The 13,694-nt window shown below is 29.8% G+C and overlaps 1 protein-coding gene across 1 annotated transcript; it reads left to right on the top strand.

The window, feature by feature from the left end:
• Positions 1-2,523: 2,523 nt before the first annotated feature.
• LOC128171922 (multiple epidermal growth factor-like domains protein 10) lies at positions 2,524-11,697 on the top strand. Its single transcript, XM_052837705.1, has 8 exons — positions 2,524-2,719; positions 4,651-4,890; positions 5,186-5,323; positions 5,708-5,851; positions 6,540-6,680; positions 10,864-10,989; positions 11,063-11,189; positions 11,356-11,697. The coding sequence occupies exons 1-8, from the start codon at positions 2,599-2,601 to the stop codon at positions 11,471-11,473; spliced, it is 1,155 nt and encodes a 384-aa protein (XP_052693665.1). The 5' UTR covers positions 2,524-2,598; the 3' UTR covers positions 11,474-11,697.
• Positions 11,698-13,694: the final 1,997 nt, after the last annotated feature.

A 13,694-nucleotide genomic window follows, 5' to 3' on the forward strand; every position in this document is an offset into this window, starting at 1 on the left:
ATCCGATATCCACTAGTTTGCCCTTTACCTTGTCCTGCAAACAGACCATTTGAAATGTGAGGGGGTTTCCATACGGAAACAATTGTACAAATACAAAGCAACAACCTATTAATATTTTTGTTTTTAGACACAAATGAAAACAGATCTTATCAAAGAAAGGGGAAATAAAATGATATTTAATCTTTAGTATTGATAGTAATTGTCACGTTGATTTCGTTTTGATAATTTTATCTACTAAACATAAAACTTCCCATTACACACAGAAAGTATACCCACAGATATTTATGCTTTCATACAAGTGCTTTTGTCTTCATGTTTCGTAAAATCAATCGATGTAAAATGATTTTAAGTAATGATTTTAACTGCAAATACCATAAAGGTTTTAACCATTTACTTACTGTGCAGTAAAACAGTTATAGCGAATTTATAGGGACCAATGCATTGACTTCGTTATATCCGTAATTCGTTATATCCGTATAACGAATTCGTATTAATAACTATAGCGAATTCATTATATACATTTTTTCTTTCACCAGACTAAAATGTTTGCTAACTGAGGCTTTAAATAAAAATATATTACTTCCATACCTTTAAAGATCAGATTTTGAATTGAAAAAATTTAAATGAAAATAAATTTATTCAAACTATTATGTTGAAAGCAAGTGTTTTTTTTTTTTAGTCTGTAAAGAAATTCGTTACATAAGTGTTAAATCTCGTTACTATTCACCTCTTCGGGACAAAAAATCGGTTCGCTATATCCGTTAATTAGTTATATCCGAATTCGTTATAACCGTAAAATTTTCAAAGATTTGTTAAGAAATCTACCAGGGACTTTAAAATCTGTGTTCATAATAAATGAGTTTTACTGTACCATTAAGGGCTGTCATTTGTTAGACTGAAGTTTGACTAAAAGGTAAAATAAAGGTGAGTGAACGGCACACCTCTTTCTAGACCTTTTATTTACTATTCAATTAACATATTAACCGAGCTATATCTGAAGGCAAACTTGAAAATTTACAGAGAGAGAGAGAGAGAGAGCATCTTGTTGAACAGTACTATAATTATAGATATATCAAAATTATAATCATAACACATTGTGATTGGGATTAATGATCTTTGTTAAAACCCTGATTACCACTTTAAATATACAAAACACACCTAATCATTATATAAACAAACCACGAACCGTTTTATGCATTTCTTTTAACCTTTTAACACGTTTTCTTTTCATGTTGGAGTTTTACTCTCAACCTCATTTCTTTAAACATTAACTGACATTAACAGGTTTTTTTTAAAAAAGGAAGTTCTTTGAAACAAATTTTTAATCAGACACACATTCTACAATTAAAGATATACTGATTGTGATAGTGAAATATGAATTTATTCACTAATTTGCTATAAATGGACATTCGTTTATGAAAAACAATGCGTTCATGAGCTTTTTAAATAGTGTTTAAAGTAAACTTAAAAGATATCGTCCATGTTTTAATGTTTGGTCCTCCATATTTATGTATAAAAATACATTTATATCTTCCTTCTACATTATACATAGAGTAACCAAACCTTGTTTTATTGATTTTTTGAATATGGACTACAACACTTGCTTACTTATATATATTGCAGGGTTACCTGTTATACTCGCACATGGTATGTAACTTTATATTTGTAAACAATTACAAATTCATAAGTATTTCAATGTATTTCTATTAATACAAACCTTACCAAAAAGAAACTTATATAACGATTACTTTTGTAAATGGTATCAATTATGTTAGTTTGATTTTCAAAATGGCAATTACTTACAAAGGGTTCAATTTCTTTGGGTTGATTTATAGTCAGCTTAATTATAGAGCTTCGAATTGTAAACAAAAAATATTGACATCTATAGACACAACATATATATATATATATATATATATATATATATATATATATATATATATATATATATATATATGTATATATATATATATATATATATATATATATATATATATATATATATATATATATATATATATATATATATATTTACAATCTGTAGTTGTTTATTAGAACAATTAGAAAAATGGACGTTTATTATTGAACTCTTCTGTTAGGTATGTCTGATGTATTAAATGTTCTAAACATCGCATGACATATAGGCGTGGATAGTGTAAGGGAATTAATATTTTATATTAATTTATCTGTAAACCGTTATGTCACTGTGTTTCCTATAAATCTTTTCATGAATAATCTTGCTTTTAAACATGTTTAGCTATTTCCCTCCGGCAGCAGCATATGTTCAGTATCATAGTATTCACAAGTTGTTTGTGTGATTCTGTTTTGTTATATTACACCAACAAGTTCGCATATTGGAGTAGATAATAGATTCCGTTATCAATGTGGGTAGACAAATAAGTTTATGTACCATCAAAAATTTATTACGTACGTAAATTTTGTTATCGATTTTCTGGAAATCTAAAACTGTTTCTGTATATACATTAAATTACAGATGATTTATCTTATAATAAACCCGCTACCCAATCACCGATATACCCTAGTGTTAGTACGTTATATAGCGCAAGCAATGCCGTCGATAGAAATCCATCAACGTGTATGAGGACTGGAGTAATTGGACGTTACTCTCGTTACAAGAAGATGTGGTGGAAGGTGGATCTTGGTGGAATTCACAACATTTATAGCATTGACATCCTGTTTAAAACCTACGACAGTTACGGTAAATAACTTTTTAAGGTTTCTTTTTTTAATTGACTGTTTAATTTTCACAACATATGTACACATATGACACAATATAACTGATTGATGCATTGGTACATTGCAGTGTCTTTGAATTTTTGCGAATTAATTATACAATACAACCAGTTATCGGCTAAGACCAGTTATCGGCTAAACTGAGAGTTTGGGTTTATAGCACGCGACAATCCAAGGTTTTTTTAATTCAGTCGTCTTTTTCGAATAAAGAAAAGTAAGTTTGCTTGAAAACTTTCTTGAATATGTTTTATACATGAGCCTAAACGATCATTGTTTACCGCTGATTTTACATCTTTGCACTTTCAGCAGTGGGGGAAGTGACGTAATAAGTTAAAAATAGAATATTACCTCTTTGTGATACGTTATTATATCCCTTCCTTGATTTGACATATAAAATCAATACATTTAACATGTATAAACAAAAGGAATTCACGAATTTCCGAGAGAATCGTAGCGCAATTGAACGCCTGATTGCACATTTATGTATTGAATAGTATACGATTTGGTGTATTACTGTATCATAATAAACGAATTATTTTACGAGTTTTGTTTATAATGTATCATGACCCCGAATACTAGTCTTTAATCTGACCTCACAAGGGGCATAGTTCAAACTACATTTAGCAGAGTATAAAATCAACATGAACACGGATTTTTACTATGTTATTATCACGAAGCCGATAACTGGTACAGTAAATCGTAAAAACTCGGCATATTCGGGGCGTGCTTAAAAGCACAAAAAAGATGTTTTGGGTTCTAAACAATGATATAAACTAACAGATTGATAAATAAGGATTTCACTTTTTAAAGTATGTCAAGTTTAATCAAGAAATAAGGAATTACGAAAAGAAAACGTTAAATTTTAGCCGATAACTGGTACAGTGCCAGTACAGTTCATATTAGGTGAAAGTTTTTTTTAACAAATACGAACTGTTGTTCTAAAACGAAGTCTTTTTTTTATAGACATTATATCCCCTTTAATGGATAATCTAACATGCGGAAGATGGATATTTCGCTATTTTTTTCTCAGTACAAGTGATACTCTCTTCCTTTCTCATTTCCCGTTGGCCAATCCAAGTTACCTGAATGCATACATTATTCAAACGTACGTTTGTAGTCAAATTCGCAGCTGGCTATCTACGAGCCCGGTAAATAATTGGAGTTCGCACGATCCTGAAAAAATGCTCTCAGGAATTAATAAATAACTAGAAAAATAACGCGTACAATATATTTGTTGTGATATAATTCGGGACTGCGCTTGACTGCCATAGCCTTAGTAAATGAATTTGTCATGCAATACCTTACTTTAAGGTGTGACACGTTTCACCATAAATTCTTTAAAAAATGCAGTTTGTTAGCGGAAAATGTGTGATTGTCAGAAGAGATTACCTAAGTTATGCGTTAAACTGAAATCTGGTAGGCGGAGATTTATCGCCATATACATCTAATGAACGCTCATCGCTTGGTCTAACACAAAGGAACTGGGCATACATGTATATCAATTTGTTGAAAAGATAATAATAAAATATGGGTTACTTTTCCCTTTTGGTCATTTTTTAAGAACTGTACATGGATGGAGACACAGGGAACGCTTTGGGACGTTCAAAAAAATTTATAAATGAAATTGTTTATGAGGCACTGTTTTGACTAACTTCTCAATACATTAATTGTTTAAACATGACAAGTTTACAACTAAAACAAAATAGTTCACTCCAACAATCCGTTAAAGATATTTTTTTTTATATAATATATAATATAATATATAATATAGTAGACTAAAACTCAACAAAATTCTTACATTGGTCATGGTTATAAAACTAATGAAATATATAATTTGCTTTCAATAAGGTAATGTTTTGTGATTTTCTATTGTGCAAATATAAACTTTATTTCTAGAATACCGACAGCGGAGTCGATTCGCCGGATTTTCCCTGTATGTATCAAACAACGAAATAAAAGATTCCATTCTTTGTTACAAGGACGGACCCCAGTTACCGCCCCTGAATTTTACATCCTTGTGTACAGAGTACGGACGCTACGTCATCTTTTACAATGAACGACTGGATGGAAATGTCTACCCAGAAGACTATGAAACTCGTTATGTTTTTACCGAGCTTTGTGAAGTACTTGTGCATGGTAGGAGTGTTCTAAAATGTTGTTCGAGTATGTCAATTTTTACAGTAATACTTCCTTCCCCGCATTTGCGTCAATAGCCATTTCTAATGAAAGAAGACATTAAAATTGTTACCATTGTTACTTAAAAAGTAGTCGACGTCCCGTTTTAAACACAATCTTTTTTTAATGAAATATCAAAACAGGAAGACATAAGAAACTGGAATTATTAAACTGTATGAAACTGTATAATGTAGTTAAAGAAAACTAATCTTAATTAATTTTGATTACAATCAGTGTTATTTTCTTATGGTAAAAGGTTGTAACAAATCTGGAGTGTATGGCGTTAAGTGTGACACACCTTGCCCAACAAACTGTAAGGACAACGTGTGTCACATACAGAAGGGGACTTGTTATGCATGTCAACCTGGATGGATAGGAACTACATGTTATACAAGTAAGACTTTTTAATTATGAGTATTTACATTGTTGGTTTATTATTTGTTTCCAAACTTTATATTTCAAAAACTGACCTACGATTTTTGCCAAAAATGAGTTATTATATCGTTTTAATTTTTTTTAAGTTAATTCAAATTCAAATAGTCCTTCATTAACATACTTTCAAATTCAAATTATTAATATTCTTGATTGTCGAACTTTTAGAAGTTCATTATAGTTTAAAAGGATAATAATCAAATTTTAAAAAGAATAGATGTTTTTATTAGATGCCGTCGACAGATTTTAAATCAGTCATATGCGTGGAGATTAGTTGATTTTTAAAGACTTTGTCAACACAAAAATTTGAACGGCCACGTACAGCTCTCATATATTGTTTTGTTAGAAACATGTAGAGATAGATGGTACGGTAACAACTGCAGCCAACAATGTACAGAGCATTGTAGAGACAGTTTTGTCTGTAATCACGTGACTGGTCAGTGTGACAGAGGATGTGATGTTGGATGGACAGGATCTTTTTGTGATAAAGGTAACTATAAATATATAGATAAAGGTATATAGTTATCACGTTTCAATATCATTGTTAGTATAAAATCAAGTAATGAACTGCTACAAGGTTACATTTTGTTTTTACAAACACTAATATAAAAGAAACAAAGATATACTTAAGGAAGGCAGTCTCAAAAACGTTTAATCGCATGCATGTATTATAATAGTATGGGTCAAACATGATTATTACCTTATGTGAAATATTTAATAAAATACTAGGCTTTTAAAATTGTTTGAAATAATTCAAATACCTTCGTAAATTTTGTTAAAAAACGTAAGGATAATTGGTCTATATATTTTAATATTAAACTTAATATTAAACTATCAATTTTGAATAATGCAAAAGTCTGCACAGAATGGTTAGCAATAAGACTGATGCCATCGAAAAATACATTGCTTGTATTTATCAGCATATTGTTTTATCTGTATCACGTCTTTTATCACGTACGTGGATAATTTTGTTTTTACACTCTATATTCCAGCTGCTAATTATTAGTGCAAACATAAAAAAACCTGCTGTTTAGTGCACGACAATGGTAACAAAAATCAAGTAGAGCGGGATGTAGTAATTAATATATAGTAATTAACGAGAGAATTCTTTTTTTATTGTTACGTGTAAATGTTGCTGATGTCTTCAGTTATTTCTTCATTTGTGTATGTTTTTCCAGAATGTGACGACAGGACCTATGGATATGACTGTTTCAACAACTGTAGTGGCCACTGTCTGAATAATTCTCCCTGTAACAAACAGACTGGTTATTGTGACAGGGGATGTAACCCTGGATACACCAACAGTTATTGTAGCAAAGGTACTTATATTTAGGTTCCTGTAAGCTAGACGTGTATACAGTAATCATATATTTAATATAACAACACACAACAGATCACCCTAATTGATGGAAGTCGTTGGGATATACTGTTTAGCAAGAAATTAAAAGGTCTTTTGTTAAAGCGATATTTGCCTTTTGAATGTTGTTTTTGATATGTTGGAAATCCGGCCTAAACTACATGTATGTCAGTGTGATGTTCTTTATTAAACAAATGTGATAAATGTGCTAGGTTATTCATTGGTATTAATCGAATATTCCAGTTATTTTATGTAAGAAAAAATAAAAAAATGTACATATGAATATCTAAAAACGATTCAAGTATATTATATCTGCACATGACCGAGAAAAAAAGTAGTCGAGGGAAGAGGAACGACAGCAAGTTTGTTTAAAGAAAAAAAAATGAAATACGTTAAAAAAAATATTTCTTTAAAACTTTCGTAACGAAAGAACAAAAAGTATCAATAAACATATAGACCATCTTTTACATTCTTGCCTGATCAGAAAATATATAAAACAGATTGTCAATATTACTACTTTTTGGGGCCCCTCGACTCAATACATTAGTGTCTCAGATTTTCGTTCTATTGTCTACGAATGCATTAGCCTGTTACATTGTACCGCCCTTTCGCGTCGACTTCTTGTTTATATAATCAATAGGCTTACGACATCAGGTGATAATATTTGTTAAAAGCTGGGGCATTTACGGACCGAGTCGGTCAGTGAATCGATTAATTGGAAATTATATTCAATACCTCAAAATGCTTTTGATCAAAATTGTATAAATTACAGAAAGATAGATTATCACACTCACAAGGATCTGGTCGGGTTTACAACATATTAAATACAGCTTTAAAATCGGCATGTATAGCTTTAAAGACCGCTTACGTTATTGTCTGCTAGGCATTTATACAGTTATTTAAGTATACATTTTTACTAGGGATGTCAATTTTACTCGGTTGGCTTACTCGATTAATCGGAAGCCTTAGTCAAGCGATAGTCGACTACTCGATGATTTAAGCGTATTTTAAACTATAAGTCTTTTTTAAATTAAATAATATTATTCCACATTGATCTTATCTCAAATCAAAGAACATTTAAAAACTTATGATAACATATACTAAATGTTTTTGATTTAAAATAAATTGGAACTAATTTTATTTAAATATTCGCGGCTTTTCCTTTTTTCTCCTGTCTCTTACTTATAATTGAGTTCCATATTATCTTAGGCATATCAAATTTGACCTGTTTGACGGTACTTAGTCATTGTCATTGCTTAATCAACAATCAAAGTTTAACGATTATAAAAACAAACGCCTTAAGATAATTGTTGATATGATTCAAGTTTTGATCATACAAACATCTAATTCTATTAATAACTTGAAAGGAACTCAAATTGTTCTCAAGTAACGGTATATGTCTGTCCAAGTAAATCAAAAGACATTAATTATTAGCCGCTTCCAAAAAAAAAAACCCCACAAGCGATATCGATGGAAAAAAGCGTAATGTACGGATTAAACATGTCGATAAAAGAAAAAAAATGTTATCAACATTCGTAGAACAAAAACTGTCGCGTTAAGGACGTTGTTTACTCAGGGTTTGAGTTCTCAAATCCGGATTATTATTAACTTCAATGTCATGAGTAAAATTTGTTTTAAACACTAAAAGTATTCATGAAATGAATTATTATTGACAAACCATTCGATAATTTTACTATATTATGGAATTAGGCTCAAACAAAGTTGGACTTTTAGCAAAACAGAGGAAATTCTAACTAAAATTGTCAAATTTTGTTTTTCACTGAAATATTTTTGGTAGTACTGTAATATTCAAAGTTAAAATTTTATCTGTTAGTCAACATAATTTTGCATACTTTCTGTTGGTTTTATCTCACTTTTTCGTTTAGATATTCGAATGGCACACGCTACAAAAATATTGAAAAATGCTTAAAAACGATAAAAGACACCGTATCTCAAAATTTTGATCATTGACCTCATATAACTTTTATGCCTGCAGAGTAAGGTCAATATACCTAGTTTAATGCTATAAATGCTTTAGTATTATCATCACTCAGTTTTTTTGTAAAATTGAATCAAAAAGGGTAGGGATTTGAAAATTGATAGAGGAAATTCGGACTGGAATACTCATAAAAATTGTGAATGAAAACTTAATGCTTTGTGTCTGTTTAGTGTCATTGCCATTCATAAACTGTATTTCATTTTTAAAAGAGTTTAGCAATTTGTAGTATTTTCACAATTAAGAAAACTTCAATCATACTGTAAAATTTTTAGGGACTTTTCTTAAATTTTCAAAAAATATTCAATGGCTTTTATCTCAAAAAGTAGGTCATTGACCTACTTTTTTTAAACTGAAAAATAGCACTACCAAGATTGGTCTTTAACACACAATAGATGGTTTTTCATTATCATCAGTGGATTTTTTTTCCATTCTGAGTAAACGTATACCCTAAGACAAAATAAATGATATTTTTAAATTCTAATGAAAATTTTAGTCGATGGTCGGTTTTACCGAGCGATAGTCGAGTTTTCGAGTACTTGATGAGATCCCTAAATTTTACCATACTAATTACTTCTTGTATTACTCACTATTTAATACATTGCAATTTGTACAAATTAAAATATAACATAAAAAATATTGACGTATACTACATTCACTGACAGAAAAATGTTTTTAGATTGTCCACATGGATATTATGGAGTGGGATGCAGAGGCATATGTAGTGGACATTGTATGAGAGAAGAACCATGTGATCATGTCAGTGGAGAGTGTTCTAATGGTTGTCAGGACGGGTATACTGGAGTACGCTGTAACATATGTAAGATATGAACATGATTTGCCATGTTTTTTCAATTTTCAAATCATTTTGCATTGATTAAAAAAAGGAATTAATTAAGTTGAATTAAGATAGCCTCATCTTACAGCTTGCATAGTCAGGTATTACGGCAGACACTGTACCTATTTTTGTCCCTTTACCTGTCAGACATGTCGACACACAGACGGACTGTGTACTTGTAAGGCGGGATGGACAGGTCCAAGATGTTTCTTTTCAAATTCCCCAAATTTTATGGCGGTTTATTTTCTGTCCCGGTTAGATTTTAAGAATAAAAATATCTTTGGTATGTTTCTATGTCGGTGAAGTTTAATTGATTGAAAACTGCATATAAGACGAAACAGGGCACGTTTTAATTTAATTATATAATGGTTTAACATATGTTGGTGACAACCTATAATGTATGGTCTTTAAATGTAGCTGACTACATGACACAGTTATTTTTTTTTAGGCTACATGTACAGTCATTGATGTTTTATATATTAGTTGAAATGTAAATGTTCTACAAAGATAAGTTACGTAGTAAATAATAGCTGTTAAAATTTTTCACATTTAAGCGATTGATTTGAAGTAAGGTCTTTGGGGAGTTGATTTTAAATCAACTCCCCTATGCTGTTACTCAGGCAAACCGAAAGTGAAACAGTGTTTGGACTGAAGCACGAACTAACACTGCTGATAACATTTAGTCCTTGAAAATAATCAATAAATTCGATGTAATGTATTCTAAAACATTGTTTTATCAAGGAAACTTATTTATAAATACCTTGTAAATAGTCAAATATTAAATGGTACGACCAATTTAGATATTTTTTGTATTCGTTCATTGTATGTATTCCTAGGCCAGAGTTCAATACATCCGTAAATCTCCGACAAGCAGAGTCTCTCTTGCTTATCGTAGATTAACGGAGACAGCTGAGCGTCTGGTTGAACGAGACTAGAGTTCAATATTGCTTGGATCTATACTATTTCTTTGAAATATCGATTACTGATACGTAGTTTGATGGAATTAATTCTTTGAATATTACACAACATGATTCATATGGGTTTTATTCGAAATTCTTGTAGGAGAATAATTCACTTATTTAAAAAAAGTGCATAATTCAAATACATATAGGAAACTACTTGCCATGCAAAATAATATATCGTTGATTCTAAAATAAATAATAATCGATAAAATCAAGTTCTTCAGTACTTTGATTTTTATATATCAACGACATTTTTCAAACACCATAGACAGTTACATTTTTTTAAAAATAAAAATTGCATTGTATCTATTTGAGAAACGATTATAAATCTAATGACATCTAATTTCAGAATGTGTTCAGTCTTTTGGAGTGAACTGTCAATATCAATGCAGCGAATTCTGTATAAACCGAACATGTGACAGATTCAATGGAAGTTGTTTGTATGGTTGTATGGATGACAAAAAATGTTATGAAGGTATGACATTCATGCAACAGTTTAGTCGATATCGATTAAAACTTTAATTACATATTTGTAATTCTTTTTCAAGACATAGCTAATCTACAGAAAGTTGACCCAAAGCTGACAGTGCCACCTTCCATGGCATGGATTGTTGGTTTCTCAATATCACTTGCCATCAACGTTTTCGTCATAGGTGCCATTTTGATTAGGCTATGGTAAAATATGTTTTATTTCACTTATATGCAGCCTTTTTATATTGCAAAACATGTCATTGTACATTATGTTTATCATTTCGTTTTTTGTTTTAGAAATTGTACTTTATATTTAATAACTTTTTCAACTTAATTTTTATGGTAATTTATAATGTTGATTTTCAAATAGGAGAAAAAGAAGTAAATGCCCTCAAAATCAGAGTGATACCAATGATGGCGTTTCTCATTACCAAGAACTCAGTGTATCTAAAGGGGACAAAACGTACCAAACTCTGACAGTTACGTAATTTTGGTTGTGTCTTGGTATTTAAAATCTGTGAAGGTAATTGAAAAAAGGTTGTAATTTTGCTTAAAAAATGAAAAATTATGTGCATGGAAATTCATTTCATTCAAGGAAGGCCGACTAAGAATGTACGTTTTGTTTGGGGTTATGTTTTTCGAGAATGTTTTTCTTATCTTTATACAATGGCTTAATAGCATACTATTTCTGTAAAGTTAAGATTTGAGTGCATTCCATGAGCAATAAACAAAGTTGCATCCGTTTTTAAGCAGTCAAAGATGCGAAATTTAAAAATCGGTTTAGAATTATACTAGTAAAGGACAAAAAGTATATTTCAAAAAGATAAAAACCCAATAGCAAACGAAAACCAACTTTTCATAATGTAGTCCATGCAGTTTTGTTTTGAAACATTGTTCGTTTTTCTATTAAAGCTGATGTCGTTTTAATTGATTTTTACTTATAAAAACGTTATAAATGAAAGTCCAATAATTTGTTTTTAAATTATCGTCGTTTTTACCTTACTAATACGCCAAATTATGTTTATCTGAAAATAGCTTTGACTATGATTATCACAAAAGGAAGAGCAGAAATCATCCATCTGTTTATAAAATCAACTGTGATACACAAGAAACAAAAAGAAGCAACCATTAACAATGAGAGAAGGAAATTTTTTTTTAATTCAGCGGGACTAAATATCACAACAATTTTTGTTTTGGTGGTTGTATCCACTCAGCATTTACGTCCTTTTACATGAGGAAATTGTTCAAACAGATACACACATTTTGCAAATCTTCTTTTTTAATCTGCCAAATGAAATCAATAGATCTAAAGTGTTTTATTAATTAGTCGTTGAAACATTTAAATACTTCCTGTCGGGTTGGTTAATGACACAAAAGAGCGATTCTGTACATTTTTCTTTATTTGTTTTTTTAGTTTAGTCATTGTTTGGCTTGCCGATTTGTGTTATTATATGATTACTAAGATATATGCTCCAAAAAATATTTATAACTTAAGTTGTACACATTTCTTATCTACCCTGAAAACAAACACATTTTGAGGAAACTTTAAACGCTATTTGATTGTAGTATAAAAAAAAAGTTTTAAAATATTCGATTTATTGTGATAGTTATAAAATGATTAAATCTTTTACTAGACCTAAATGATTGTAGTAAGTTCAGTATTATGTGTGTTTTATTCAAATAATGTGCTTTTTTACACTAAAAAAACCCCTAATTACGTCCTTACTTTTGTATTTAGTTTTTTAATATGTACATGTATGAACTCTGTGTTGAAATTCATATTCGAAATAATTGTACCTATAATAAAATGAAAGAGATATGCTTGCCTTATACTATCACATTGTCGAACTGCCAATACACTTAAAAGCATAATACATTATCGATACATGAATACAAATGTATTACTGTAATGTGTATAAAAGTAAGGGTATTAGATATAATTGGGATTTATGATATTATTTCATTTTTAAATGGTATAGATTGAGAGCTTGTGTTTGCAATCCTTATCTTATTTTTCCCAACATGTTTACAGCAAGTTGTAGGCATGATTCCTTTCACTTTTAACGGTTTATAGCGAATTGGTAAGAAACCGTATATCAAATTGTTATAAGTAAATCAGCTGACAATACTTCAAGCTATCGTAATTTTTAAGTCATTTACTTCAGACATTTTCTATTTAAAAAGTAAATCTGTATGAAATATGAATTTAAGTTTTTATTATTTGCAGCTTAAATTTTACATAAGATAAGATATTCTTTATTTACTCGAAATTAATGAAGAGTATTACATAATCAAATTATAAGCTCATGTGAAAATAGAACAGAAACAGAACATATCTATAGACATTTATAGACTACGGCAATCTATTGCAAAAAAACTCTCTGTTTTTATACATCATAAATGCAACGATTAACATAATATGTTTCCATTTTGTATACGATATATTCTCAAAACTTGTACCATTGACACATTGAAATAAAAACTGTAATTCTGGATCTTGATTTTCAAACAATAAATAGTCGTTGACATCAAGAAATTCTAAAATATGTTTAAACATAATTTTTCTGTCTTCTAAAAGGTAATAACAGCTAACAATAAGGTGCATATTATTGCTATTTGTATCCTTATAACATAAAGGACAAGTTTTACATATAGTTTTCATTGATAAAATTTGTACTAAAAAGTTGATCAACAATCGTTTTGAAGCAT

This window comes from Crassostrea angulata, chromosome 2 (assembly GCF_025612915.1).
Source record: "Crassostrea angulata isolate pt1a10 chromosome 2, ASM2561291v2, whole genome shotgun sequence".
Classification (NCBI taxonomy): Eukaryota; Metazoa; Mollusca; class Bivalvia; order Ostreida; family Ostreidae; genus Magallana; species Magallana angulata.